This window comes from Phaeodactylum tricornutum, chromosome 10 (assembly GCF_000150955.2).
Source record: "Phaeodactylum tricornutum CCAP 1055/1 chromosome 10, whole genome shotgun sequence".
Taxonomy (NCBI): Eukaryota; Bacillariophyta; class Bacillariophyceae; order Surirellales; family Neidiaceae; genus Phaeodactylum; species Phaeodactylum tricornutum.
Window position 1 is genome coordinate 496,537 of NC_011678.1, and position 27,728 is coordinate 524,264.

At 49.4% G+C, this 27,728-nt stretch overlaps 10 protein-coding genes across 10 annotated transcripts; 6 read left to right on the forward strand and 4 right to left on the reverse strand.

Moving 5' to 3' along the window:
- Positions 1 to 140: 140 nt before the first annotated feature.
- On the reverse strand, positions 141 to 875 carry PHATRDRAFT_12969 (predicted protein; the record flags this gene model as incomplete). Its single annotated transcript, XM_002180983.1, has 1 exon — positions 141 to 875. A coding segment is annotated over one exon (735 nt), but the record flags the coding sequence as incomplete, so codon positions are not given.
- Positions 876 to 1,436: 561 nt separating this feature from the next.
- On the forward strand, positions 1,437 to 2,772 carry PHATRDRAFT_46490 (predicted protein). Its single transcript, XM_002180806.1, has 4 exons — positions 1,437 to 1,486; positions 1,731 to 1,904; positions 2,004 to 2,215; positions 2,309 to 2,772. The coding sequence occupies exons 2-4, from the start codon at positions 1,749 to 1,751 to the stop codon at positions 2,745 to 2,747; spliced, it is 807 nt and encodes a 268-aa protein (XP_002180842.1). The 5' UTR covers positions 1,437 to 1,486; positions 1,731 to 1,748; the 3' UTR covers positions 2,748 to 2,772.
- A 598-nt stretch (positions 2,773 to 3,370) lies between these two features.
- On the forward strand, positions 3,371 to 4,819 carry PHATRDRAFT_46491 (predicted protein; the record flags this gene model as incomplete). The annotated part of the gene is made up of 2 exons (XM_002180807.1): positions 3,371 to 3,803; positions 3,935 to 4,819. 2 exons carry the CDS (start codon positions 3,371 to 3,373, stop codon positions 4,657 to 4,659), a joined length of 1,158 nt encoding a protein of 385 aa, XP_002180843.1. The 3' UTR covers positions 4,660 to 4,819.
- Positions 4,771 to 6,768, reverse strand: PHATRDRAFT_46492 (predicted protein). The gene is made up of 2 exons (XM_002180984.1): positions 6,036 to 6,768; positions 4,771 to 5,888 (listed from the first exon to the last, which is right to left on the reverse strand). Exons 1-2 carry the CDS (start codon positions 6,693 to 6,695, stop codon positions 4,857 to 4,859), a joined length of 1,692 nt encoding a protein of 563 aa, XP_002181020.1. The 5' UTR covers positions 6,696 to 6,768; the 3' UTR covers positions 4,771 to 4,856.
- Positions 6,769 to 7,274: 506 nt separating this feature from the next.
- On the forward strand, positions 7,275 to 9,691 carry PHATRDRAFT_46493 (predicted protein; the record flags this gene model as incomplete). The annotated part of the gene is made up of 1 exon (XM_002180808.1): positions 7,275 to 9,691. Exon 1 carries the CDS (start codon positions 7,328 to 7,330, stop codon positions 9,689 to 9,691), a length of 2,364 nt encoding a protein of 787 aa, XP_002180844.1. The 5' UTR covers positions 7,275 to 7,327.
- Positions 9,692 to 9,861: 170 nt separating this feature from the next.
- On the reverse strand, positions 9,862 to 11,219 carry Tic22. Its single transcript, XM_002180985.1, has one exon. The coding sequence runs from the start codon at positions 11,115 to 11,117 to the stop codon at positions 9,888 to 9,890; it is 1,230 nt and encodes a 409-aa protein (XP_002181021.1). The 5' UTR covers positions 11,118 to 11,219; the 3' UTR covers positions 9,862 to 9,887.
- A 606-nt stretch (positions 11,220 to 11,825) lies between these two features.
- Sec7D (predicted protein) lies at positions 11,826 to 18,726 on the forward strand (the record flags this gene model as incomplete). The annotated part of the gene is made up of 5 exons (XM_002180809.1): positions 11,826 to 11,990; positions 12,111 to 13,616; positions 13,718 to 16,537; positions 16,606 to 17,860; positions 17,931 to 18,726. The coding sequence occupies 5 exons, from the start codon at positions 11,826 to 11,828 to the stop codon at positions 18,689 to 18,691; spliced, it is 6,507 nt and encodes a 2,168-aa protein (XP_002180845.1). The 3' UTR covers positions 18,692 to 18,726.
- PHATRDRAFT_46496 (predicted protein) lies at positions 18,696 to 19,924 on the reverse strand. Its single transcript, XM_002180986.1, has one exon. It carries the CDS (start codon positions 19,588 to 19,590, stop codon positions 18,796 to 18,798), a length of 795 nt encoding a protein of 264 aa, XP_002181022.1. The 5' UTR covers positions 19,591 to 19,924; the 3' UTR covers positions 18,696 to 18,795.
- Positions 19,925 to 20,318: 394 nt separating this feature from the next.
- Positions 20,319 to 21,871, forward strand: PHATRDRAFT_46497 (predicted protein). Its single transcript, XM_002180810.1, has 3 exons — positions 20,319 to 20,772; positions 20,862 to 21,257; positions 21,433 to 21,871. Exons 1-3 carry the CDS (start codon positions 20,482 to 20,484, stop codon positions 21,736 to 21,738), a joined length of 993 nt encoding a protein of 330 aa, XP_002180846.1. The 5' UTR covers positions 20,319 to 20,481; the 3' UTR covers positions 21,739 to 21,871.
- Positions 21,872 to 24,057: 2,186 nt separating this feature from the next.
- Positions 24,058 to 25,845, forward strand: PHATRDRAFT_13093 (predicted protein; the record flags this gene model as incomplete). The annotated part of the gene is made up of 5 exons (XM_002180811.1): positions 24,058 to 24,216; positions 24,293 to 24,530; positions 24,606 to 25,484; positions 25,560 to 25,593; positions 25,671 to 25,845. Coding segments are annotated over 5 exons (1,485 nt in total), but the record flags the coding sequence as incomplete, so codon positions are not given.
- Positions 25,846 to 27,728: the final 1,883 nt, after the last annotated feature.

The window sequence follows — 27,728 nt, forward strand, 5'->3', positions numbered from 1 at the left end:
TGAACTGTTTGTCGAACCAATGAGCATGCATTGATTTGAAAAAGGAGAATGTGATTCTATATGGAATGGTAAGTTCTTGGCTGTCGACAATTCACAGTCAGCGGAATCTTGGATAAATCCAGCCCTTGTATGTTACCTACCTAGGATAATAGCCCTTCGAAGGTTTCCAGCGTGACTCCGGTTGCGGGGTTGTCACCAAGCTCCTGCAAGATCAAATTGGCTCCGGTGAAATCTTCCTGTGCCGTGTACGAACTCTTGGTCACGATGCAGGCAATCCCTGCAGCTTTCGCCGCTCCCCAACCAATCCCACTGTCTTCCACAATTACACACCGGGATTTGTCCAAACCCATTTCGTCTACCGCCATGTTGTATACATCCGGAGCGGGCTTCTTGTTCTCCACCATGTCCCCCGCAAAAATACGAAACCGTTTTGCGCGGTCCGCTCCCATTAGAGTATGGACCAAATTTCTGACCGCCTTTTCGTTGCTGGTCGAACAGACAGCTAGTTGAATGTCGCCGGCAATGGCTTCATCAATAATGCGCAAGACTCCCGGTCGTAAAGGAATGCTTTTCGCATTGATCATATCCATAAAGATGTCCGTCTTGCGCATATGCAGTTCTTTTACTTTTTCTGAACGAACGTTTTCTGGAATGCTTTCCGGCCAACCAACGTTGTTCCAGTGCGCCGTCATTCGTTCCTTGCCACCGCCAGTCTCCAACAACTTTCCGTACAGATCGACATCCCACACCGTGTCCAGTTTGTTTTCCGCAAAGGCTTGATTAAACGCTGGACGGTGTCCGTCCCGTTCCGTGTCGGCCAAAACACCATCCATATCCCACAAAATCGCCTCGAGCTTGGCGTTGAGTGAGAAGGATCTGTACAAGGCGTCAAGAGACCGGAGCTGTTAGTTCAATGAAAAATTTGTAGAAATTGCCGAGTAAGATAATGCGCTCGGTGCGGATCGGATTGCCGATCCACCGATGGAAATAGGTCGGCGTCAGTTTTGCCCCTACCTTTTACAGAGAGCTTTTTTGGACACGACGGACTTCGTTGAAGAGAGAAACGCCGCGCATGACGTCAAAATGAGGGCCAAGAGACCCATAACACGAACGGACGCCATGGTAAAGTTGCGGGGAATTGTTTCTCATAGTTAACGAAAACAGATCGATCGGAGCACTCGATGTCACTATTGCCAAAACGGAATCACGAGATGGATGATGGGGAAAACGTCACATGCAGTGACGGGTATATCCCGACAAAGATTGTTTGTCCGGATCAATAAGCAAAATTGATATAGATGCCGCTCGCTGGCAGTCTAGCCAGCGGAAGCATGCCAGACGCTTGAGGGAAAGCCGCGTGCGCAAAGCCACATTCGCTGGGGCATCTCCGGACGGTACAAAAAAAGATGGCGGAATTGTTCATAACGTGATCGACGTACGAGAGTGTTTCGTAGTGTCCAGTTTAGCTTCCTCCGTATCTATCCACGTAAGTGTAAAAGAGTAGACGAGGTATGATACGGCTTGCCTTGCTGCGAGGCATCCAAATAGAATCGCCCGAGGATGAGTAAACTGTTATCCCTGTCTGAATCGATGATTGACAAACGCATTCAAGTAACTTTTCATTTTTGGCTGAGGGCATTATTCGGAGCAAGCTCTTTTTATTACTTTTGATACCATCGGATTTCTGAACTCAACCGTTTCCCATCTATCACCTTGTTTTCTTTTCACAGCCAGATTGCGTGCGAACGATGAGTTTGATTCACCAAGCACCCGTGGTCGTACAAGGGCGCCGACCGGGCCTATACCTGGGCGGCAAGGCTGACGCCAAAGACCGCGACAAGCTCGAGCGCTACAATGTAACACATATTTTGAATATGACGACGAGCAAGGAAGTTAATATTAAGGTGAGTTGGAGGAATGGGACAGTTTTTGTCGTACGATGATCATCTTTTGAGAACGCAACTGACCTTGATGATGTTGTTTGTTGCACGAGATTGTTGCAGGCTGGGGTTCCTAATTTCTTCGAATCCTCCGGACGCTTTGTGTACAAGCGCATCGCCGTACTGGACGCGCCTACCAGTGTATCCGATTTGGCGGAGCGGTCGGACGAAATTGTGGGCTTCATCGCCAAAGGACTGCATCACGGAAGCGTGCTCGTTCATTGCCAACGTGGCGTTTCTCGATCGACCACCGCGGTACTGCTCTATCTCATGAGGTACGTTTCTGTTAACGTTTGCCAATTGTCGTCGGAGCTGTTTGTCTGCTTTCTTGGTTTCTCACGACTACCTAGTGCTTGAATATTCCGTAGACGCCTAGGTATGCCTCTCTCGCAAGCTTTGACGTTGGTGCAACGTCGACGGCCACAAGCGGCACCGATACCGGCATTCGTTACCTTTCTGGAAGAGTACGAAGTGGGATTACGCGAAACAGGGGTAGTTTCGAGTACGTCAAGCGGTGCGAAGCGTCCAGCTGGGGCGGCTCAGCCCAGTGGCCCGACCGCAAAAAGGCCTTTGGTAGGTCCGGTATTTCGCTGTAGCCGTGACGATGTTGTGCACGAGGCAGAAATGGACCAGCGGTCGATGGATCCAGAAACAGGGTCGAGCCACAAAGCAGAGAAACTGGATGGTACTGGAGAGGAAATCACCGGCAAGATGGTGGGGCCGATCGGCCGTCCAGCATCCGCTAATGATGCTCTGAAGGAATACGTTCCGCGGCGCATTGGTCCAACGATGCCGCCTGAACTGTAACTTTTTACTGTTAGTTCTGTCCCCGAAAAATCGAGAGCGACTGACTGGGAGTTGGCGTTTGCGGTAGCTCTCTCTTTGCGAAATATTTTGTTTTGTCGAGAAGGTGTCTATCTAGTTTCCAGAAATGTTCGAAAGAGACATTGCAATATATAGATATTCCCACTCTCTATAGCCAGAGGTAGATTGCCACTATGATTATTATTAGGACGACACAGTTAGGTAGCGAGACTTCACGTGCCAGCAAATGCCACTCCTCGAGTTCCACGATTCCTGTTCGGGCGCCGAAAAAAATTCGGCCGCACCTCGGAGATGCACACGATTTCCCGGACGAGCGGCGATAGTTGCGTAGAGTATCGTGCTTTTTCTGAGGGGTCTGGCAGCCACACCACGCCGGCCACGTCGATTCCGAGCCTGCCCGGAGTTCGGGCAATCGTCACAGGCAGTCCTGCGCTGAGCTTCGGGCATTGGCAGGCTCTTCCCCGTCGTTCCTCCGTTCGACACAACATACGGGACGTCACGCCACGGCGAACCCGCCAACTCGTATACAGTAATGCCGACACCCAGTGTTTACAGAGTTGCTTTCCGAGTGACGGATCGATAGAAGTAACACCAATCCCATCAGTATGGCACAGACACACGCATCGTATCATTCCTTCCGGAGCACGGAAGTTACCGAGGCATCCGCACTGAATCCCGGGAGGAAGGCGCACGCTGCAGAGTCGCGGTCGCCCCGGACCCCAGGCCGTTCCGTGGTGCGCCGGGGCGTCGCGGTGCTGCTCGGCGTCGCCGTCGTAGCAGGGATATGGTCTCCCCACGCCTTGGGGACGATTCCTACCGCGAGAGAAGCCGCCTTGGCGGAAAGCCTCGAAGTGCCCTTGTGGGGCAATGTACGCAAAATCCGTGACGCCCAAAACTTGGCCGATCACTACCAAAAATCCCTCTTGCTCCAGTCGGGACAAATGAAGCACGTTCTGAAAAAGATTGAGAAAAAGGGAAGCATTGACGACTATGCGAAACCACCAGAGGGCTGTGAAGCCACCGTTGTCATTGTCCGACGTAAGTCGCTACGTGCCACTTCAGCGTCGCACGCCTCTGATTACAATCCAGCCGTATCCACGTACATTCCTACACCTGTCTTTCTCGTGGGCTCTAGTATCACTCACACGGTTCGTCTTTCCGTTTACTAGATTGCGAAAAAGGCAACATACGGGAGCATTGCAATTACGCCGGATACGAAAGATCCGTGTACCTATCGACCCTTTTTGGTGACGCCGGTGAGCGTTGGCCGGCCCCATCCTTCATTTTTGCCATGAGTCCGGGCGGACGGCACAAGAAGCGCAAGATGAACTTTCGCGAAATCGAAACCGTCGGGCCCTTGTCTGATAAGATCGGCGTCCCCGTTGACTACTCCTACAGCGAAAAGACGGTCAACAAGATGGCCGCGGAAATATTGACCTTTTTGCAAACTGGTGCCCTTTGCGGCAAGGTGGCCCTGATTAGTTGGAAACATAGCAACATTGGACACTTGGCGCATCATTTGGGATGCGGCCCCAGCGAGGGATGTCCACTGGATTACCGTGGACATTCATTTGATAACGCCTGGCAACTCAAGTTCGTCTACCAGGAATCGCTTCATTCGGTGCGCAAGGATTTAAAGCTGCGGAACCAAAAACCCTCCTGGCATGTCTTTGGCTCCGTGCAGCCTGAAGGATTTGATCCCCTCGCATTTTCCAAGCGCATGGGCGATTACCCGCTGAATGGAACCGCCCACGGAGCCCGCTGGCAGAACGCGGCCGTCAATATTCCCGAACGCAAACATCTCCGCGATACGCAGTCCTGGAAGGACTTGCTAGATGGGGAGTGGCCAACAGATACTACCCGAACAAGCAAAGTTCGGGGTGACCATTTCTAGAAGTTTTACATGACGCGGAGGTCGATTTGTTAGAACCACGACGCACTTTGTCGCCAGCGTCCTAGCATGCCACATTATATGTACAATACAAGAACTGCGACAACACACCGTACCACGTGAATATCATACACTTTATAAAAATATAAATCGTAAACACCGCAAACAGCAGCTGCCTTCTGTGAAGGAAAATATGTGCTCTACATTGCGAAGCAATAGAAAAGCGCCAGTAAGGTAATCGCCAGGAGAAGAACAATGCTGCGGTCGCCAGTAGATCGGAGGACTACGAGAATGCTTTCCGACCAAGAAGGCCTTTCCTTTTCGAAGCAATATGGCACTGGCCAGGATTTGCCTCTTACAATTCCGCGAGAGACCCCTTCACAAGCGTAATACCGATTGGTCTTTTGCCATTTGGGTTTCCAAAACGGATTCCATTTTGAGAAAAAGCCGTTTGATTCGTTCACTTCGTCATTGGAAGGCATCATGGAGCCTGGCCAGACCAAGTCTGAACCGGTGGACAACTCGCGACGTTTCGTCGCAACCAGATCATTGGTAGTTACGATCCCAGGTACGTACGGATCGTGGATCGGTTGCAAAGTTCCAGGAAACGTATTTTCACGCTTGTAACGGGACATGGGCAAGGGTCGACCTTTGGTAACACGCACGTTGTCGAACACAATCCCATCAATTTTATTGTCTTCGTGTCCTAGCAAGACCCCAGGCGACATTTTGGGATTGTTGATTTGGATATCTATCAACGTGATATTCCGATACGTGCTTTCCTGTACAATGTGGCATTTGGCTGTTGGTGACATGGGCCAACAGAGGCTGCAAGGGTTGGGATGACAGGGATTGCTTGCGTCAGCCTGTTGCGCTGGGCCGATCCAAATAGGCCACTGGCTCGGAGATTCCATAGTTATGTTTTGGTACACAATGTTTTCCACGACCCCGCGGGTCAGATTACGTTTAACCCACCAAGCATTGGGACGGGCAAACTTCATGTAAATGCCCTTAACCGGACGGTGCAGGTAGCTGTCCTTGAAGGTAATGTTGCTAACAGTTGATCCCAAAATCGATCCTATTACAAAACCCAGTCCAGTCGCGTTTAAACGTTCAAAAGTCATATTGGTTGAGCGATGACCGTCAAAGAAGTTGTCTTTGACGGATATACAATCGTCCTGTACCCAGATGTCAACGTCGTGAACGTGCACATTGTGGCCAGACACGTCAATCTATATGGTTGCAGAACAAGCATAAAGTGTTAGTCAGTATGTGACGACGTATCAGCGCAGTAAATACATCATGCAACACAAGGTGGACTCCCAAGGGCACGTCGACAGACGTTCATAAAGAAGGTAAGAAAACCGTATTCCACTCACCCCGTCTGTATTGAACGCAGTCAAGTCCACCCAATTGTGCCCATCCATTGTCGTCCGTCGCGCAACAATACTGATATCACGGATAACAACTCCGTCAGCTCCTTCTAAATACAGGGTATGATACGGCGAGTCCTGAAGAATGATTCGTTCAATCAACAGATTCTTTGTTCGATTAAATAAGAGCAAACGGGGTCGATTTTCGCCAAGCTGTATGTAGCCGATCATGGGAACACCCCAGTACTGCGGTCCGCGGCCATCAATCAAGCCACGCCCGGAACTGGACTTGCTGGTAATGGTAATGTTGCTGGAATTGTCTATTTGTAGACAACTCGGAAACGGCGGCGGGCCCTCGTCGATGGCCAAATCGGCCCGTTCAAAACGAAGGACTCCGTCGAGCTGAATAACAGCATCATGAAGGCCATTTGTGATGATACCGTGGTGTACGTGAAAGGTGTACCCTTCTGGTATCACCAGAGTATTCCCGGACACGTTGTGTTTCAGAACGCGCGATAACAAGGCCGAATTGAACTGGCAGATTTCGAATGATTCGTCAAAGGGAATCGCTCCAAAGTCCAGACGAAAGTCCACAATCTTAGCTGATCCAAACTGAATCGCCAGAGCAAAGAACAGCAGCCTTAAAATGGCTTTGATCATGTTCATCGTAAAGACAGCTACGAAAGGAGAAAGTCGAACGGATATGTTCCGTGAAAGTCGCCGGGAACCAGGCGAACCGCGACCGAATCAATTAGAAGGTTTTATCCGAACATCACAGGTCCATCACCGCGTCAAGACGCGTAGACGTTGGGAGTGTCCAAAAACAGAGGACGTGCGTTACGATGCATTTTTGGTGTAAAAGTTTAAGTTGCAAATTCAAAAACACATTGGGCACTTTGTTTCCCGGGTTCGAAATCGATGCTTTCTGTTAAATGTAAACGGATGAAATGCGAGGAATTGGTCGTAGCGGTACTCCCTCATAAAAAGTACGATATGACGTATTTCTGTTTCAATATATATCCATCGTGACCACGGGTTCAGGATTGTGATTGTCCGTCCATAAATAAAGATTTGGCTTTCTTGCTGATATGTCCAGGCGAGAATCCGTGGAACATTTGTCAAAACAGCGAGGTCTTCCCGTATGAGAAGGCAAAAAAGTATGACACAGTGCGTCTCTGATCTCGCAACCAAGTCCAGGAGACCAGAGCACTATCGAATCATAAATGGACCACACAACACCGACGACGTTTCTGTTCTTGAGGCCACATCCACTTGAAACCTTGCTTGGTGTTCATAGCATGGGACCCAACGCGGCCGAAGACGCCGAGGCAACGGCTTTATTGCCGAGGCGAAAAGGGAACGAGATCGGTTCCTATCAATACCCGACAGCCCCTTCGTCAACGCTGGAAGAGGGCCATTACTCGTCGCCTGAGAGTAATGGCAGCAGAAGTGATGGTAGGGATCATGCCGTTCATTTTTCTTTTACGAGGCGCGACATTTCGAACAAATTTGTTGAAGAATCCTGGTGTAATCGTTTGGGAAGGTCATGCCTTTCGTGGACTTTGCTCCTGATCTTTTTCATTCTTGTTTTTGAAGGATGTCTTATATACCTTTCTTATCGAACGATGTCTCCAGCGGCCGTGCCAATGTTAAATCTGTATGATTATATTGTTGTGGGTGGTGGTCCCTCTGGTATAATTGCAGCGACAAAGCTTGCACAATCCTTTCCGACACTTCAGATATTACTGCTCGAGTCCGGGACCGACAGTCAAAGTTCAGTTCTCAAACAACAATCTATACTAAAAGAAGGTGCAACAGTCTCCGCGGCCGAATCTGGTAGCACACTTTGGCAAGAGGACGCTTACCAACTCAACAAATTTGACGTGCCACTACTGTGGAGCGGCGTCGCAAGCAGTCGAGGTAGACGGGACGTCCTACATCTGCAAGCCCCGTCTTGGTCCTCCTCGCATCACTGGCCCATAGATAAAACACTTATGGGGCGTGGTCTAGGCGGATCCGGGCTGCACAACGCAATGATTTACGTCCGTTCGCTGCCGACCGATTTGGAAGCGTGGAATGTTACGGGGTGGACCTACGACGATATTCTACCCCACTACGTGGCATTGGAGCAATACGTAGAGGATCACATACCGTCACAGCCTTTTTGGACAAACGATCAAGGATCCACAATTTCGAAGGCAAACTGGCGCGGTACTACTGGTCCGATACGAACTATACCTGCCGGTAGTGCGGTGGACGCCTTAGCACCGCTCTTCGTACAATCGGCAGTTATAAGTGGCGAACGGTTAGCCAAGCGTGGCTTCAATCACCCTAGCCCGGCGGCTCGTCTTGGTGCAGGGTACTACGAATTCAATATTCGGCATGGTGTTCGCGACTCGGTTGCGCACGCCTTGCTCGGAGGACATAAGGCAGTACCAAGGAATCTGATAGTTCGTACAGGTCTGACTGTTACGAGAGTGACAACCAAGCCGAGGCGGAACGAAGTACCGCGAGTGACAGGCATAGAGTATTTTCATAGTGCAACTGGACGGATGGGGAAATTTTTGCTGCGTTCGGATGATGTTTCCGAAGTTATCCTGGCGACGGGTGCCATTATGACTCCTCAATTGTTGGCCAACACTGGTATAAGACCTGGAGGATCTGTTGTACACCTTCCAGGCGTGGGTCGGAATTTGCAAGATCACCCCGTAGTGGCACTCAAATTTAAACTGGTCGCAGAAATGGAGCAGGACGCCTCTTCAATTTATACTCTTGGAGATGAAATGGAAGACTACGTCTTATCTGTGGCTGGTTTGGAAGATGGCCAAGCTAAGCATAAGAAGCTCTCCAACTCAAGTCTCTCTTTGCAGCAAGCTTTGTACAGTCGTCTTGGCACACTGGGAACGGCCGGATTTTCGGCGGGCGCGTTTTTGCAGTCACCATTCGCCAAGCACGATGTTCCCGATCTTCAAGTGACCGTATTTCCTCGCGAAATAGAGCCGCATGTGACTCGAAAACAAAACGCCAACGAACGAGCCCAAATGCGGTGCCGGTCTATGCTGATCACGGTCGCGCTACTACAACCGGACGCTCGGTACCAGGTTGAACCACTGTTGTCGGATTTGACTTCAGCCAACGAAATCTTTGAGCAGACTGCTGAGACAGAGCGATCAATGAACGCATCTGAATCGTCCGTTCCGTTAACACATTATCTTGGATACAATCTGCCATCCATTGAGCTGCCGGCAGGCCGATCAGAATATTTGTCTAAACGAGATGTGCGAGTATTGGCGTGGGGAATAGAGCGTGTTCGTGCAATCCAAAAGATGCCACCATTATCGCAGGCGACCGGCGATGAGCTGGTTCCTGGTGCCGAGCTAGTCGGTGAGTATTTGGAAAATCATATTCGGGTTGAAAGTATGCCCAACAGTCACTGGGTCGGGTCGACTAAAATGGGCCCAGACAGTGATACTTTGGCTGTTGTCAACGAGCGACTAGCCGTACGCGGAGTACAAGGACTGCGGATTGTGGATGCCGGGGTTATTCCTCAGGTTCCGAATGGCAATACGCACAGTACGGTATGTGTTGTAGCTAGTCGTGGCGCCGAACTCATTGAGCAAGATCGACGGAAGGCAAGCCAGCAATCCAATAATCCAAACTGACCGTAGAGATTGTCGTACTACGAGAGAATACCATTGCCCTCGTGGACATGCACGCCTACACTAACGCGACGACCTACCTCATTCATTTTCGTGTATAGTCAATGTTTCCCATCCGACGCGATTTCAACAGTTCATAAAAGTCAATACCGTGCAATACTATATTCCGACGTATATCATGCTTGATCTATTATCTTAGCTACCATGCGCGCATGGGTCTTAACCGGGCTTTGCTGTTTCCCCGAGCCGAGATAGATTCTTTGTATTGGACACTCCGGGATGACGGAATGAACGTAATGTGCTGTAAACCCGGCATGTCTGCGGCCAGTCGTCGCAAGCTTGCCTTCAGGGTCGACGTCAGCGAGAACTTTTCCTCGCGGGCTTTCCGCTTGTTGGTAGCCGCTTCCTTGTCCATGGACGTTAAGACGTCCCAAAGGTTGAAGACTTCGACTTGTTCCGGTTGCTCCGGAAGACGAGGATTGCGTTCACGAAGTTGTCGCCAGGTTGCCTCTAAATCTTCGTAATTGAAAAAGAGTGGAGTCTCGTGGCGACTTCCGCTCAAGACTTGTTTGATTAGCGGCAACGATTTGCGGAGGGTGGGGGCGTAAAAGACGGGGATTCCTACGTATCCCTCCATGTGCGCGTTTTGTTGCTGCATCGCAGTCTTGGACTGTGGCGTTTTCCGTTCCCGCTTGTCCCGACGTCGACCCAAATTGGTCCCTTCAATGGCCGAATTGCCCATGACGGCTGTCATGGCGTCTTGTGTGGCCGTGTCACCAAACAAACCTACCCGTTCCTTACCGATGCAGCGGGCGGCGTAGTACAGTTGTCGCTTCGGAGGCACGAGTTTGTACCGGAGGGCTCCACCTTCGGATGCCTTGATAGTTCCGTCGAGAGGATCCGGCGGTGCTCCCGTAACGAGACCACTGCCAAGGTTGGAGGCCTGACGCAGGGCCTTGGCGAGACTAAACGAGGTAACGCGGATGTCGACGTTTTGCATTTGCTCCATTTGTTTCATTTCACCGTGCACAGCCAAGGCATCGTCGGGATCCAGAAAGTAAAGGGCCACCGTACGATACTCGCTTTGTTCTTCCGAAATGGATTGTGGTTTGGTGCGACCTGCTCCCGTATTCTCCTGCACGACTTCGTTGAGATCCGAAAGCTTTTCCATACTCATGTAGGGACTCCCCCAGGCGGTAGTGACGGAAAACACCGGATGGCCGGCAATACGATCGTACGGAGAGGCTTTCGTGGCGGAACCAAAAGTCGAGGAAAGGTTCAAGACTTTGCGGCTTTGTCGCCATGCCTTGGAAGGAAGGGAGCGTGATACAGCCGCGGCGCGGGTGGGCGTCGCAGGCCGAGCAACCTCGACGGAAGCCGTGCCTTGACCGACGAGCGACAAAAAGACGAGCATCGATACGCGCACCATTGCGACTGTGGCTGTTTTAAGAAAACAAGAAAGGCTAGGGAGGGTATCGAGGCTAGGGACCTTGATTAATTGACGGTTGCTCTTGGGAGGACTTGGGCCTGTACTCTAGAATAAAGTGCAGGTGTAGTAGAGTACCCATCGCTTGTCGGCAGAGAGTTCGACCGGCAGTGGCAGGATTGGCACCACTCCCCTGGATTCTCCCCGACAGGGTAGGGTCGCCCACAGTTCCATTTGGAATTTCCAAGTGGAATCCGAACACGGACCGGACCGTCAATTACAGACGGTTTTATGATAGCTTACCCGGAGTTAAAAAGAATGGAAGATTCGTTCCGTCTGTCCCTGTCACTACCCGAATCCAAGAGAGCGAGAGCCAATTCGCGCGTGGTAGGTTAGTCGTGTTGTTGGCGTCATTCCCACTCGAAAGGATTCCCAACGGACGTTTCGGCGTTCGTTCCCGCAGGCGGCCGGGGTACGCGATACCGTGAACGCCTTGGCGTTTCCGCGATCTATCTACCTACCTACCACTCTACCATATCCGCCTCCCGCATACCACCCCAACGACGTGCTCGTCGTCCCTTTACTACGACTTCTACCGAGAGACTGTCCTCCCCTTTTTGATTTTCCCTCCCCGTCCGAGTTGCGACCGCCGATCGGGAACAACTGTCCCCCGACTGCGGCTTTGACAGTTTCTAAAACAACGACGGATCCATGTTGGATGCCTGGAGCGGTGGGTTCAAAGGCTTGGGCCTCGCGTCGGGTGACGTGCCGGGCAAGAATGGCATAGCAATCAATCCACACACTCTTTTTCTGCATTCCAAGCTCCTACCCTTGTTGGAAAAGTTACTCCGGGAGACCCGCACGCGGAAAACCAAGGTAAGTCATGTACCGTGCGAACGTTGCGTGAAACGATATTCGTGCAAGAATTACACGAGCCAGATTCTAACGCATGCAACTTGTTCGTTTCTTTTTGTCCTCTTTGGGCCACGACGACAGGATGTCAATACGAATCTTCAGTCGGCTATTTTAGCGCTTCGAACGTTTCTGACGGAAGATTGGCCTCCATCCAAAGCTGGTACGACAACAAACCCCGAGACGGGGGCGGCGCAGGCAACCTCTCGGGCCAATGCCGGCCATACGATAAGTAAGTCTCCAATGGACGGAGTCCACACCGAGGCTGATGTCAAAACAGTGACGAACGACACAACACTACTCAGCGAGGAAACGGAAGAAGAAGAAACCCAGTCGGAAACAACTATCGAAACGGAAGTTGCGGAACCCCCGGAGGAAGCCCCTCGTATTCCAGACGTGAAGGCGCACGCCAGCGAGGATGCCGCGGTGGAAGAGATCACGGAACATCCCGCCGAAACGGACCAAGTTGAGCCCACCTCAGTACCACCAGAACAACCGGGAGCGATACCGGGTTTGGAAAAACCACCGGCGCCTACGAGTGACTATGACGATGACGGCATCCCCAAAGACGATCCCCAAACGCGCGAACCGGTCCACGAGTCCGTCGTCTCCACGCTCGAAGTGCTCATGCAGATTCTGCAGCATCCCTCCAAAACGAACAAATCGGTGGAGTATATCCTGGATGCTATCAACCTGTTGGTCTCTTACCGGTACGTGTCGGGTCGAGCGGGAGGAAGGGATGACGTATCCGGATCAGGATCCCAAACAGCCGTTTCTACGGAAAACGAGACGGATGATACGGTGGTGCAAGAACTCAGCGCCCCGTCGTCCTCTTTGTTGCATCGTCTCTTAGAGAGTGTCGCCAAGTGTTCGGAAATTTTAAACGTCGATGTCATTCACATTTGCTTGATCAAAACGTTAACGTCCATCATGACGTCTCCCAAATGTGGCGTGCATGAAGCATCCATGCTGTTGTGTTTGAAAGCAACCTTTCACGTCTTTCTGGTGACGAAATCACAAACCGCCAAGGACATGTCCAAAGCTGCGTTGCTCGACATGCTGCGCTCCGTCTTTTCGCGCATGGAAGCATACGACGTTATTGTGCGGAGCCGTCGGCATCACTTGGTCGGGTCGGAAGCCAGCGAGACGGAAATTGCTACCGATACGTCAGCGACGTTGGCCTCGCAAATTGATCTTTCCACTGGTAGCAACGGGAGCGACAACACCGGCACGTACCGTCCGCCTCCATTTACTTCTCAGTATCATACCGATAGCTACGTTTTGTTCCGCGCCTTGTGCAAAATGAGTGCCAAGGAATTACCCGCCGATACCACAGATTCGGAATCGAACACCACTTCCAACCGACTTTTTTCCACAAGCAGCAACGCAACGGACCCTATGGCTTTGAATAACAAACTCTTGTCACTCGATTTGATTCTGTCCAGTCTGGATTATTGTGGGGATGCTTTTGGACGCGAACCGCGCTTTTTGCACCTGGTGCAACATTATTTGTGCGTTAGTCTCTTGCAAAACTGTATGTCGCATCAAACTCAAGTGGCTTTCTTGTCCCAAAAGATATTCTTGATACTGGTATGTGCTACTATTATTGGTGTGCCATTCTTTGCTAAAGTGATCAAGATTCTCCGTGAGGCATGTGTTTTCTAACACGGCATGTCGCTCTGTTGTTTAAGGTTCACAAGTTTAAGGGCCATTTGAAGCAAGAAATTGAAGTCTTTTTGTCAAACATATTTCTGCGCGTGTTGGATTCTCCGAATTCAAGTTTCAAGCAAAAGGCCCTCGTTTTGGAATCATTGCGATCCTTGTGCCGGGATCCAACGTTGTTAACCCAAATCTTTCTGAACTACGACTGTGACTTCAATGCAATGAATCTTTACAAGGATATTGTCCATCAATTGACCAAACTTGGCGGAAAGGCTACCACAACGCTTTCGAGTTCATTTACGAAGAAAGAAGCGGAAGAAGAGTTCGAGCTTAGTTTGGCTGGTATGGAAGTGCTCGTGACTATTCTCAAAGCGTTTTTACGCGCACTGGCGCTTCCGGGAGGAGAGGATGATACGGATGACACGGCTGGAGCTGCAATTCGTGGTATTTTGCAACTAGACGTAGGTTTGGCTGCGACCAGCAAGTCACCTATCCACCCGTCGACAGCATCAAGTGCGTCTAGTGTAGTGTCCGAGGAATTGCCAAAATCCGACGGGAACGAAAGCGCAGAGGGAAATCGAAGCGCTCAAGTGGCGGGAAGGATTGTTGATGCCTTCGAAATGAAACGAAACGCAGAGCAGAACTTTGAGATCGGGGCTGTCAAGTTTACGCTCTCACTGAAAGGTGGCCTAGCTTTCTTCATCGCCAACGGTTTTGTTCGACGGAATGCACGAGATATTGCTCTGTTTTTCTTGCGTAACAGGGACAAGCTGGACAAGACCCAAATGGGTGAGGCGCTTGGGCGTGAACCCGACGCTGCCTTTGTCAAGGAAGAAGGTCTGGAATCCGACAACGGCGGTCCGGGATTTTGGGTAAGGATTCTTCATCACTATGCTGACGCTTTGGATTTGTCTGGCTTGCCTTTTGACGAGGCTATTCGGTTGTTTCTTTCTGGTTTTCGTCTGCCGGGTGAAGCACAGAAGATCGACCGCATTATGGAAAAGTTTGCCGAAAAGTTCACTTCCCAAAATCCCGACCTCTTTCCGTCGGCCGATACTGCATTCATTTTGGCTTTTTCAGTCATCATGCTGAACACTGATTTACACAATCCCAGCATCAAACCCGAACGGCGGATGACGGTTGATTCATTCGTTCGGAATAATAGTGGTATTGGCCAAGATGGTGGTGACTTACCGAAGGAATTCTTGGAAGAAATTTTTGACAGAATCAAAGAACAGCCATTCAGTCTGAAAGAAGACGATGCCGCGCGGGAAAAAGCAGGCGCTCACAAGCAAATCTTCGATACATCTGTGTTTTTTGAACGCTCAACATTCTCGAGATCCACAGCTGATGACAAAAAGCGTGAAATGTTCAAAAAGGAAAAAAACGAAATGATGGCTGTGACTCAGCGTCTAATTCGGCGTCGCCCTGACCAGAACAACCGCTCACAGGCGACTTCACTGACGGATACTATTTCTCCTTCGGACGTGGTAAAACCAATGTTCGACGTGACATGGGGACCGATGATAGGGATTTTGTCGCAAGTCTTGGAATGTTCCGACGATGAGCGTGCCGTGGCCGTTTGCTTGAACGGTTTCGTGTACGCTGTCCGCATCGCTGCGCACAGTAAGATGTCTCTCGCCCGGGATACATTCGTCTCGTCGCTTGCGAAATTTACCTTTCTCGGTTCATTGAAAGAGATGAAGCGGAAGAATGTGGAGAGCATTCGGACTTTATTGAGCATTGCTGTCATTGACGGCGACTTCCTTAATGAAAGTTGGGGGCCGGTGCTACAGTGTATATCGCAATTAGCTCGCCTGAGACTCACAGCGTCAGGCCTCGACTCAGACGAGTCCTTTTTGGTCGAAAAAGAGAAAGCAAAGAAAGCTGCGACTCCTAATCGTGGTCGTGAAGCAGAAGAGAGTAATGGCCGCGCCGTACTGGAAGCGGTCCAGGAGGTTTTAATTTTTAAGGTTTTCTCTTCCTCCGTGAGCCTTTCAGCGAAAAGCCTCGGTCACTTTATATCCGAACTCATCGCTGTGTCTGAATCTGAAATTGCTGGTAACTCAAAGCAAGGCATCACGGGCATGGAGCCAACCGGAAACGGAACTGAGGCCACAAAGAAAATCGGCGATGGACCTGCGATTTTCTCGTTGCAGCGTCTAGTCGAGGTAGCGGATTATAACATGAACGTACGTCCCCGTCTCGTTTGGGCTCAAATATGGGTGATGATGGCCGATTATTTTGCAAAGATAGCATGCCATGAAAACGCTTTTGTCAGTGTGTTTGCAATTGACTCGTTGAAACAGTTGAGTTTCAAATTCTTGGAGAAACCCGAACTTTCGGAGTTCAATTTTCAGCGTTTGTTTTTAAAGCCATTTTTGGTTGTAATGGAAGATCCTTGCAGCAGAGAAGACGGACGCGAACTTGTTCTGCGATGTATCGACAATATGATTCGGACGAAAGCCTACAATCTTCGCAGCGGTTGGAAGGTTGTATTTTCTATATTGACCAGGTCAGCAACAGATCCAAGTGAAAAGATTGATTACCTGGGGCTTGCAACTCTTCAGCGCTTACTTGACGACCACCTGAATGATTTATTCATCCCTCTGGAAGACACTACATTGGTAAATGATCTCGAAGCCCTATCAGCTCTGGAACGTCGAAATCGAAATTCAAACGTTGACGACTTTGTCGGGCTCTGCAAGGCATCGCTATCTTTCGTACAGAGGGAGGATACAGACTCGCCTAGACCTGCGGGATTATCCATGAGAGCATTTTGCCATACTGCTATTTATTCTGATTTACTAGCAGCGAAACGAATTCTTCCTCCAGTATCTGGTGAACAGGTACGCACCACAGCTGAAGGAATTACTTTCGGGATTGTAGTATACTCTAACACATTTCCAAATTTCAGTTTGAAGACCGAGAAGAGGCCGGCTATACGTACCCGGAACTAGATAGGACTGAAGCCCTTGAAATGGTTCTTTGGCGACCACTGCTTGAAGGCTTAGCTGATGGCATTCGTTCCACTTTAAGAAGTAGCGCGGGTGGTGTTGGCTGCATTATTCAACGAGGAAGTGTTTTAGCCTTACGAGCTATCTTACTCCGACACGGACATATCTTCTCGACTAATCAAATTGCCGCCATTCTCAAATATACAGTAATTCCTGCTATTCAGGCCGGCGCGGAAGCAGATAAAGGTTCTGTTGTCAGTGTCACGTCGGAATCACCTTCTATTTCCAACATTGATTTTTTGGTCGATCCATATCCTATTCCACCCCCTCCTGACGATGTTTCACTACTTCGTTTTGAGGCAATGAATACAACCCCTCACAGTCGATCTTTGGGCCCAGCCGAATTAATGCTTGAGGCTAGTTTCTCCGACTTGAGACACTGTGGTGACGGAGACCTACGTCGTGCCTTTATCTTGGCAAAGAAAGCTGCTGCTGTCGCTCCGAAGGTCATCGAGCAAGCTTTCCCAGACAGTTGGATTGCAACTACTGCGCCGGTGGCTCTGGGACTCTTAACTGATATTGTGAGTGAACTTTGTCTCGAAAGAGGGCTTGACGGGCGTGAAAAAGTTTGGTCTTTAATATGTAATCAGTACACACTTTGGTATCTTGGCCGTGACAATCCAACATGGACTCCATGCGAAGCGTTGGTGCGAATCGCATGTCAAGAAATGCGTCGCTTTCCTAAGCGCTTGGCGGAGTTTTCACCGAAACTTGAAAGCAGTGAAGCCACCGCATGGTCAATTTCTGTCTGTTTGCTTTTTTCTAAGCTACTTTCGGAAAGCTCGCGAATTCAAATGGACACATGTAAGAGTTTGGTGCATCGCAAGGAGAAAGCGCTTGTTGTGCAGAAGTCAAAAGACACGGACACGGACAGTTTGGATGATGTTGACGATATTCCAATCACAACTCCGTATGGAAAAGGGCTCATAGTTAAGAACAGAAACGATCGCTATCGTGCAGAGATTGAAGGCGGGGCAGATATTTTCTTGGAGATGAATGTTATCTCTTTGGATTTTGGCGCATCCCTCTTCAGTCCAGTTGAAGGGTCGGTCCGAAAAGTGATTCCCCTAGAGGACGACAGAGACATATCATCGGTGCCAAGCACAGGTCAAGATCGACTTCGTCTCAGCGGCGGCATCCCCCGTGAAGTGAATGGTAGGTTTACTTTATCTTGCACACCTTACTATTTTGATAAATCTCATGACCGATGTTCTCAACTTTTTAGTGCCGAATGCTTACTGGCAAGAGCTTGTCCCCATATTAAAGATTCGATGCGTCGCAGCTCACTGTCTTCAGGAATCATTGGCAGTACTCATCGAAGATTTTGTTCTCTTCTTACCCGAAAATGTAGTGGTAGAGCTTCTCAAGACGCTGAACGGGTGTAGGGCGGCAGCACAGGAAGCAGCACGAGACGAGGATGTTGCCACAGCGTTCCAGGAAGCGTTGTTCCATGATTGGGGAGACGGTGTTGCCGAAGTGGAGCAAGCCTTGGAGAGTGCAGCTAGGCTTTCTCACTTGCATGGCAGCGCGATGTTCTTTTTGGCCCAAGAAGCCAGCGCAACTCAGGCATTGGTGAGTCTTCTGTCCCCTCTATATTTGCATAAGCAAGGTAGAGGAACCCTGCAAGTAGAGGAATGGGGTCGCAAGATGTTCGCGGAACCGCATGTCATGGCAGCAATTAAAGAAGTCACAAACAAATTCCTCGAGTCGGAAGAGAAAGATGGTCATTTAATCGACCCGAATGTCTGGCGTAATCTCCAAGAAAGCGGCGGCAAAGTCGCCTTATATTGCACTTTCTTTGGAACAGTTGTGGTCAATCTTTTGAAACTCATTCGCTCTGTTGAAGAAGATCAATTTTCCTTGCATCTCCAGGAATTCTTTCCGATACTGTGCAGTCTTGTTCTTGTTCAGAGTGACGAGATCCGCAAAGCTGTACAAGAAATACTGCAACTCCAGGTCGCTCCAATGTTACAAGTGAAAGTATAGTATAAAAATGCAAGTACTACTACATCGACATGTCTATCGTTCTTGGCTAGCCGTGTCGTCGGTTTTCGGTTTTATAGGACGACGAAGCATAAAGAATGGTGCTATTATGTTCGGAGCCGTTCTATGTGTTCCAATAATTGCTCTGCGTATGAGTCTTCCAAAAGACCAAACACTAGCGTCTTCTCTCCAATTACACCATCATCCATCGAATCGTTTACACAGCGCGCCCACTCCACGCTCGCTTCGGCTGCTACATCGATAGCCACTGCCATTGGGAACCCTCTGGCGCCGGATCCTAAAAGAGGCACGGCTACGCGTGCTATCGATGAATCCGCAAAGGCCAACTCCGTCGCCGACTTGTAGCACTGCCGCAGAGACACTTTGGGACTATCAGAATGATCGTAGAACGGTGGGGTCGTATGGATGACGCTGCGGTAATGGGCCGCAAGTCGATCGTTGCCGGCCGTAGTTGCGACGGCGCTGCCGATCGGGCACGGTTCGGTTTTGGTAAGACGAAGCCATGCGCACTCGGCCTGGAGTTTCCAACCACCCATTTGATGTACGAGTCCATCTACGACGGAGACAGGAAACATCATTCCGGTACCGACTTCCATGCCGCCCCACGTAGAGACAAAACCCAGTGGTTGCCAGTCCTTGTGCATTGATCGAGGCTTATCACGAGGTACCGGACCGCCTTTGGGAAAGTAAGGAAAGTTGGATACGCCGGAAAGTTCGGGATTCGATGGGTTGATGAGAATGGAGCAGTTGGCATCAGTTTTCTCACCGAAATTAGAAACAATGCAAGTGGTAGTCCAAACTTCCACGGCTTTTCGTCCCATGTCGACCCGCTGAACTAGTTTCGGGGCGATAGAGGATTTGAAAAAGGCTTTGGAAGTCATTGTACCAAGCGACTCAATACACAGCTGCGCTGTGATCCCGGTTAGTCGTTTTTCTTTCTTCGATTCTGGTATGAAAGGAAACTACCCATCGGATAGTAACCACCGCAGAGATAAGAATTGGTGGGTATTCCTTAAAAAGCAACTAACCGTAAACGTAAGAAGAAACAAGCAGCGCGATGTCCCTAAGAGTAACTTATTTTCGAAAAAGCAGGAAGACACCGTTCCTTTGGAATTTTTATTTCGTGAATCTTCGGACACCAACTAAAGGAGACCTTGCGGACAGTGAAAACAACGTGAACTCGTTTACAGTGAACAGATAGCCCCGCCATGGTCGTTGGCGAAGAGATTGACTCCGGGCGAGGATCCGCCATTTTTGAACCACCGTTCCGATTGGACGGCGATGCAGAATTCAGAGTCAGCGCGTGACTTTCCAATTTTGCGGTTAAAAGTAAATGAAACCGTTATATTTAAAAGCGAACAGGTTCGGAAACGGAAGTAGACGTCACGGTCAGACGAAACGAGTTCGAGCTCCCGCTCCTTCGGCTCGAACGAGCTCTCGCTGAGTATCTACCTCCTACTCTACCTTCCTCTCAAGTAGTAAAGCAGACCTGTAGCATGTGCCCCCTACAGTCCCTCCTGCTCACCCAGCGTGTGCGAGCTCTTTCGCAGAACTCGCGTTGCGCCGTGGTTCCACCTCTGCTATCCCTATTCCATACCGTGCTATAGGACGACAATCGCGTCTTGGAATCGTGAGATCTGAAAATCAGAAACAAAACCATAAAAGTGGAGAGCTCTTTTTTGGGTTGCGAAGTCTCTTTCCGTAGTACTTGCCTCGCGAGGTAGCATCCAACTAGTTAGAGCGCTCTCTTATCTGGTGGGTTTGCTGGTTGGATGAGTACATTACAAGAACACCGCGTCGAAGAAAACGCGCGAGTTTCACACCCATCGGAGGTGCCATACGATTCTTCCTACGACCGAGTATCCAGCATCACTGGTGACGTGATGATGGATCTCGCCGGCAAGAAAGCTAAACGGCTTTGTCGATTTCCGGGATGTAATCGCGTTATTAAAAGTCAGGGCCACTGTCAGAGACATGGGGCCAAACCCAAGCGATGTCGGGTGGAAGGCTGCCAAAAACAAGCACAAGGAACGCACGACGGAATGTGCAAGCGACATTGGAAGGTACGTGCGTTCGTCAAAGTTGAGCTGCACTCGACGAAATTGCGAGTTCTTTCTCTCATCACGTCTTTTTGAATTTTCAACCCGTGCAGGCACTGCACTTCCCAGATCCCCGCAACGAAATGGAGAAGATACCGCCAGCACCAGAGGGGGAATCGGTGTACGACAGTATCCTGCCGGCCTCTATAGCCTACCGTCCGCATTTGACTTCAGGGGCACGTTCTCTCAGTCAGGGAGATAACGAGGGCGACGAGGAGCATGATTTCGAGGAGTCGAGAACGGCATCTTTGCATCCGCACGCGGCAGCAGAGGCATCGTGGAATACTGGGGGCTCTTCCGAAACGGGTCATGTCATGCCCTTGATAAATTACTTACATGATAACGCGCACAAGGAATCAGGCTGGCACCGCAATACAGAACGACGGGCCCGGGGAATGTTTCCCGTTACGAGTCTTTCGGCCCAGTTGGAACCCTGGGAACGACAGTTGGTAGGTCTTCTCTGTGCATATATCAGTGCGATGGCGAAGCGAAACATTTCCAGGGTGCTCTTGTCTGGGCAGTGGTAACCCGTTCGGAGGACTGTATCTCACGGTACTTTTACAGTTAGAGTCGCCGGATTTCATTCGTGTTCCTTCTAACCATATTCTGCTGGCTTCGTTTTAGGCTTTGGTGGAAATACTCTTGTTGAGTGGCGGTACGCCGTACGCCAATTTTAAGAATCTGTCGCATGCTTGGGGCCGCGAGCGCAACTTTCATCAAACGCTGGTCAACGCCGTTTGCGAACGTCGGGGCGAAGTCGAACGCAAACGTCGATCCGATGCGGGCAAGCGACTGTCAGCCGCAGCGAAAGAAGCCTTTCGTCAAAAACTAAAACGGTCACGGCAGACAACACAAGAAATTGCCGCACGCATGCACGTGAGCATGGATGGGACCATTAAGGAAGATGATTCCAAGCCTATGGCTATGTAACTTACAGAGGGAGTTTGAGTCGATATCGAAAGAGTACGCTGTGTCCAGTCAGTTAAACTGTTTGAGGTAGCGCAAAGTTAGGAAATATAGATGTAGTTGACTTTGTTTGCCTAAAGTACTACAATTTACTATGATTCCAGGTCTCAACTTGCAATTGACCAAGTTTGCGAGTCAAATAGGCTACGTTTATCGCGTTGCGATCATAATGTGAGCGGCATAGTGAGGATTCTTCGCCTCGTAACGACGTTAGTCTCTCACTTTCGTGGGCGGCCAATCCGTTATGCTACCTCGAGTCATTCAGGGAATAGCGAACGAAACCCATGACCTGATTAACAGCTTTTGCCTCTCTCCACCGAACAAAGCCTATTTTTTTTTGGACAAACACTAGTTTTTCCGGCAGACGCGCGAAAAGGCGCGGGTAGTTCGTTTCGAAACGAACTTTATAAATGGTATCGCGCCAGGCCGTCTTTGAGTACCGGTTGTGACGAGATATCTATTATAACCGGTAGTCAGGTTTTGTTTTCAGCCGTAAAAGTGGAACGTGTCCGTTGGATGCTTGTAATTCTAGCCTTTCTTTGCAAACGAGTAGTCTGAGTGAGGCCCAGCAGCAGTGGGAGACATCGTTCCAAAGGTGCCGTACCTCACGAGCCAACATTGCTGATTCGTCTTTCAACATACTTTTTCTTTTCATACGGTTGTTGTTATTCTTTTACTAGTCTCGTGACTTCAGGAGAACGACCCAAATGCCGCGCCAGAATAAGGTACGTAAAAGATTTGGTCATATTGTGAGCGGACTCGATGAAAAGTAGCAATGTGCCGACTACAAGGTTTCGGTTGATGCGCGACCATCGAAGTTGTGCATTTTCATGGTCCTCTCATACTCGCGGCTTCATCGCAAAATGACTTTAGAATAATGACGATGATGAGACCGAACTTGTCGTTCCAAAACGAAATACCAAACTGGTCAACTATGGTGAAATGAATGAGGAGGGAGACCATGCTGGCACGATAGAAGGAAACGAGTCTGACGATCCTACGTCTGCAGAAGAGGACGAGGAGTTGGGGGACGTTGAGGAAGACGAGGAAGAGGCAGAGGACGTAGCAAGGCAAAAACGCCCTTCCCGGAGGTCCCAGACCGCACTTTCTAAATCCGAGGTAAATGATCTTGACGGGTCACGCCGTACTTCTAATCGGTCTACCAAATTCAAAGCGAGCATGGCGGAGCCGTCCAATGATCGCGATTTGATAGAAAGAATGACCAGTAGCAGTGTCAACAAAAAGAAGCCTCCGCTTCGTGGCCGCTCGGTCGAAAACAAGAGAGCTGATAAGGATGACAGCAACGGCAAGAACAATACAAAAGTCGCGGCCCAGTCCCGCTCTAGTGCTCGTAGTTTGCCGAACGATGGTGTCATTGACTCGCTGGGAACGGTAACGACACCCCACAAATCTCCAGCTCGTTGTCATGCTCGTCCCCGTCTCAGCCTTTCACACATTGGCGGTGCCTTCGAAACGGACGACGACGGCAACGACAATGATTCTTCCTCTGTTGTGGCCTACGTCGAAGAAGGAGATAACGACGATCTGACGGACGAGGAAGATGCCGAAGAGGAAAGCGATGAGCCGCCACTGAAGGTGCAACGCATACTAGCTGCTCGTACGGATACCCACGCCAAATGGAAGGAAGTTTGCAAAACATACAACACCTCCGAAGTTGACACAGGTTCGCGCTGGTTTCAGAAACCCCAGACCGACTTGGACGAGTCAGCTTTTGAGGAGCGATTTCTAGTCAAATGGTCCGACCTGTCCTATTTACATTGCTCGTGGGAAAAAGAATCTGATCTTATGGAGCAAATAGACGGAGCGAAAAACTATCTCTCAACCTTTTTTCGAAAGTCGCACAACGGAATCTTATTCTCGGCCGACGAACGTTGTGATGGGGACTACTTTGATCCAGCATATATCGAGATTGAACGTGTCTTGGAAGTACAGTGGCCAGAGGGCTACGCTTCTACTACATCGGAAGAAGAAGACCGCTGGACATCGACGAGCTTCGGTATAGTAATGGACAAGACTAATCCGCACTACGAAGAAGGTATGGGTCGCCAATTTTTGATCAAATGGGGCAACACTCCGTACAATGACTGCTCATACGAATTTGAACGCGACTTGATTTTGAACGAAATTGAATACAAAGAACCTGTAAAAGACTTTTTGCTACGAAGTAAGAAACCAAAAGCGAACGAATCACGTCGTCGTTCTCGCGAAAACGAAGAGGAAAGACGTAAGTTGTACACCATCTTTAGTGCCAAGAGCTCTCTGAGCGAGTCGCAACAAGAAAAGGCGGTTGAGAAATTTCAACGCGAGCTGCAAGATAACGTGTACAAAAACGGTGGCCAAGTCCGGGACTACCAGGCAGAAGGCATATCATGGATGCTGTCGAATTATGTTAATCAGCGATCTTCAATTCTGGCTGATGAGGTATGTAGATTTTTTTTTAACAAGTACACTTCAATTGCTGCGCATTCGCTTACTGCCTCTTTTCTCTCTTCAAAAGATGGGTCTCGGGAAGACCCTCCAAACTGTCGGGACTGTCAACATTATGGCGACACGCCTTAACGGAAACGGTGTCTTTCTGGTGATCGCTCCGCTGTCGACTCTTTCACATTGGGAGCGGGAATTCAAGAGGTGGACCGATCTAAACACGATTGTGTATCATGGATCAGGTGACGACCGGCGGCTAATAAGGGAGCTTGAATTCGCATACGAAGATGACCGACCAAAGAATACGGTTGGTTTCAATCAGCTGTATTTGAAAAAGTGCAAGCCAAGAAAGCCAGGCAGTGGTGAATCTCCTTGGATGGTTCAAGTCGTTATAACGACACCCGAAATGATTGTGGCGGACGACTTCGTTGAACTGACGGCTGTCGACTGGGATGCCGTGATTGTCGATGAAGCGCACCGGTTAAAGAACCACAACTCGAAGCTTGCTATCAATCTTCGAGACAATCGCTTCAAGTTTGACCATATTATTCTGCTTACCGGCACACCGATTCAAAATGATGTCCAAGAATTTTGGACGCTACTGAATTTTATCGATCCTAATGGATTTGACGACGTTGACAAATTTATGACGAAGTACGGCGACATGAAAAGCAAAGAGCGCGTTGATGAGTTGCACGAAGAAATAAGGCCATTCATTTTGCGGAGACTGAAAGAAGACGTCGAGAAGAGTGTGCCACCCAAAGAAGAGACTTTGATTGAAGTTGAGCTAACATTGTCCCAGAAGCAATACTACCGAGCATTGTATGAAAAGAATGTAAAATTTCTCCACAAAAACAACAAAAAGGCTCTTGACGGTCCCAGTCTCAACAATCTTGCGATGCAGCTACGAAAGTGTTGCAATCATGTCTTTCTTCTCAAGGGTGTTGAAGAAGAGTTTAGGAATAAAGGAAGTCTTACTCTTTCGGAAGCTGATTTTCTCGTTCAAGGATCGGGAAAGCTGATCCTGCTAGACAAGCTACTCCCTCGTCTCAAAAGCGAGGGACACCGAGTACTCGTGTTTTCACAGTTCAAGATTATGCTCGATATTCTTGAGGATTATTTTTCAATGCGGGAAATGAAGTTTGAGCGCATTGACGGTTCCATCACTGGTAAACGGCGACAGCAAGCAATCGATAGATTCCAAGCCCCAGAGATTGATGGGAGAAAACCACCGTTTATTATGATGCTTTCTACAAGAGCCGGTGGTAAGTGTGTTTCAATTGTGTAGCGATGAGTAGCTCAAGAATCTGCTCACGCTCTACCTTTTACTTCTAACCTAGGGGTCGGAATCAACCTGACTGCTGCCGACACTTGGTAGGTTTTCCACCACGATTATCCTCGATTGAAGACGCAGCATTCTTATTCCTAACATTTTGGTTTGGTCCTTTCAGCATTATTTTTGATTCAGACTGGAACCCGCAGAATGATTTGCAAGCCCAAGCGCGATGTCACCGAATTGGGCAGACGAAGGAAGTCAAAGTATATCGCCTCTTGACAAGAAAGACGTACGAAATGCAAATGTTTCATATGAGCTCGATGAAAATGGGACTTGATCAGGCTGTCCTTAAAGGATTTGAGAGTGGGTCGTCGGGAGAGGTATGGTCAGCAAATAATCTGGTTTCTATAGGGAGTGCGATGCATTCTTACATCTTTTTCTTACAGGGAGCTCTAACAAAAGAAGAAGTTGAAAAGTTATTGCGACATGGCGCATACGAAATTTTCAACGAAGACAAAGCAGGAAGCGCCGAGGCTGAATCAAATAGCTTTGTGCGACAAGATTTAGATTCAATATTACAACGCCGCAGCCGAACGGTCGTGCATGACAAAACTGGTACACAAAACGGTGCTGCAGGGAGCACGTTTTCAAAGGCAAGCTTCAAAGTTGCAAGAACTCCCGACACAGCGAAAGGAACGCAGGAGGATGTTGATATTGAAGATCCCGATTTCTGGAAAAAAATGGTTGGGGAGGGCCAAGCAGATGATGTCGCCGACGATTTCGCCACGAAGCGACAACGAAAAGAAACGAATTATTCTGAAAAAGCGTACCTCCACAGTCTTGAAGCTTCCTTAAATTACAGCGACGACGAGCAATCAGATAGCGAAAGTGACGAGTCCTCTTCTACACCTTTAGGGGGTGAAATGACGAAATGGGGAGGCATGCTCCCTCACGAGTGGAAGAAAGATCATGTTGACGCTCTTTTACAGTTCCTGCTGCGCTACGGATACGGTCATTTTTCGCCGAAAGCAATATTAGAGAAGTTTGAGTTCGGAGAGGAACACGGCGAGCTCGAGGTACGTCGTTTGATCAATATCAAAATTTGCCTTCATTGAAAGGACTCTGACAATTTGCAATATCCAGACTCATCGAATGTGTTGGGCAATGGTGCTAACAGCACTCTTGGAAACTGCTGAAGACGACGCAGTGCAAGCAAGAAAGCGAGAAGAGCGTGCAAGTGAGAAAAAGCTTGAAGTTTCAGCAAACGCAGATGGCGGAACTTTGGCCGTTGATCGGTCGACGGAAATTAGAGATAAAGACCTTCCTGTCGAAGAACTTCGGCGCAGGACGTTCTCGAAACTCTGGAAGGCTAACGCAGTGTGGGCTGAGAAGGCTCTTCGAGACGCGGTTTCATACGCAAAACAGAACGCTCCTCGCGATCAAGATGCAATTGATAAGGCACTCAGAAAGAGGAACGAATCAACATTTCTTGAAACGAACGACATATCATCAATATTTGCTGCCAATGTCTGGCCTTCTCTAAAGAGCCGTGGTTGGAAAGCCATGATTAGTGCAGATGGCAGTGCCGCAGGCCAGACACGCTATAGCTTCAAGAACGAAGAGGTAAGCTTTTGCTGCTACCAATTGCTTGGATCCAGGATCCACACTAAACTTTTGGCTTGTATCTTTCAGTTCACCGGGGTGGAAACAGTTCTAAAAGCGGTGAAAGGTCATCACAAAGAGCTTTCGAATATGGTCGACACTATATTTGGAGTAGTCGAAACTCAACGGCTTAATACGATGGAAGGTAAAGAGAATGAGCGGTCCGAGCATCTTGCCCTCTCGCCAACGTCGATTACGTGGGATTTACTGAATCGATTCTTGCAAAAGTATGCACCCCTCCAGCTCGTGGCCGACCGCGCCAAAGCACAACCGGTGCGGCTTCCAAGGAAGTTACTATCTACTTGCATTGTCCTGGACATGGCTACTGCTCTTGTTCTCAATGCTGGCGTCGTGCCTGGCGATTTTCGGGGGGTCGAAAGGCTTGGAGAGTGCATTGTTATCGATAAGCGTACTGCACTACCTCATTCTCAGTGGACAACACGGCACGACGCGGTTTTGATTCAGTCGATTCTCAAGCATGGTTGGATTGATCAAGACTCTAGCTGCCATGCTATTTCGGATGACCCTGAGGTGAAGTGGGGACCTCCATTTGACACTGTCGCAAAATCTA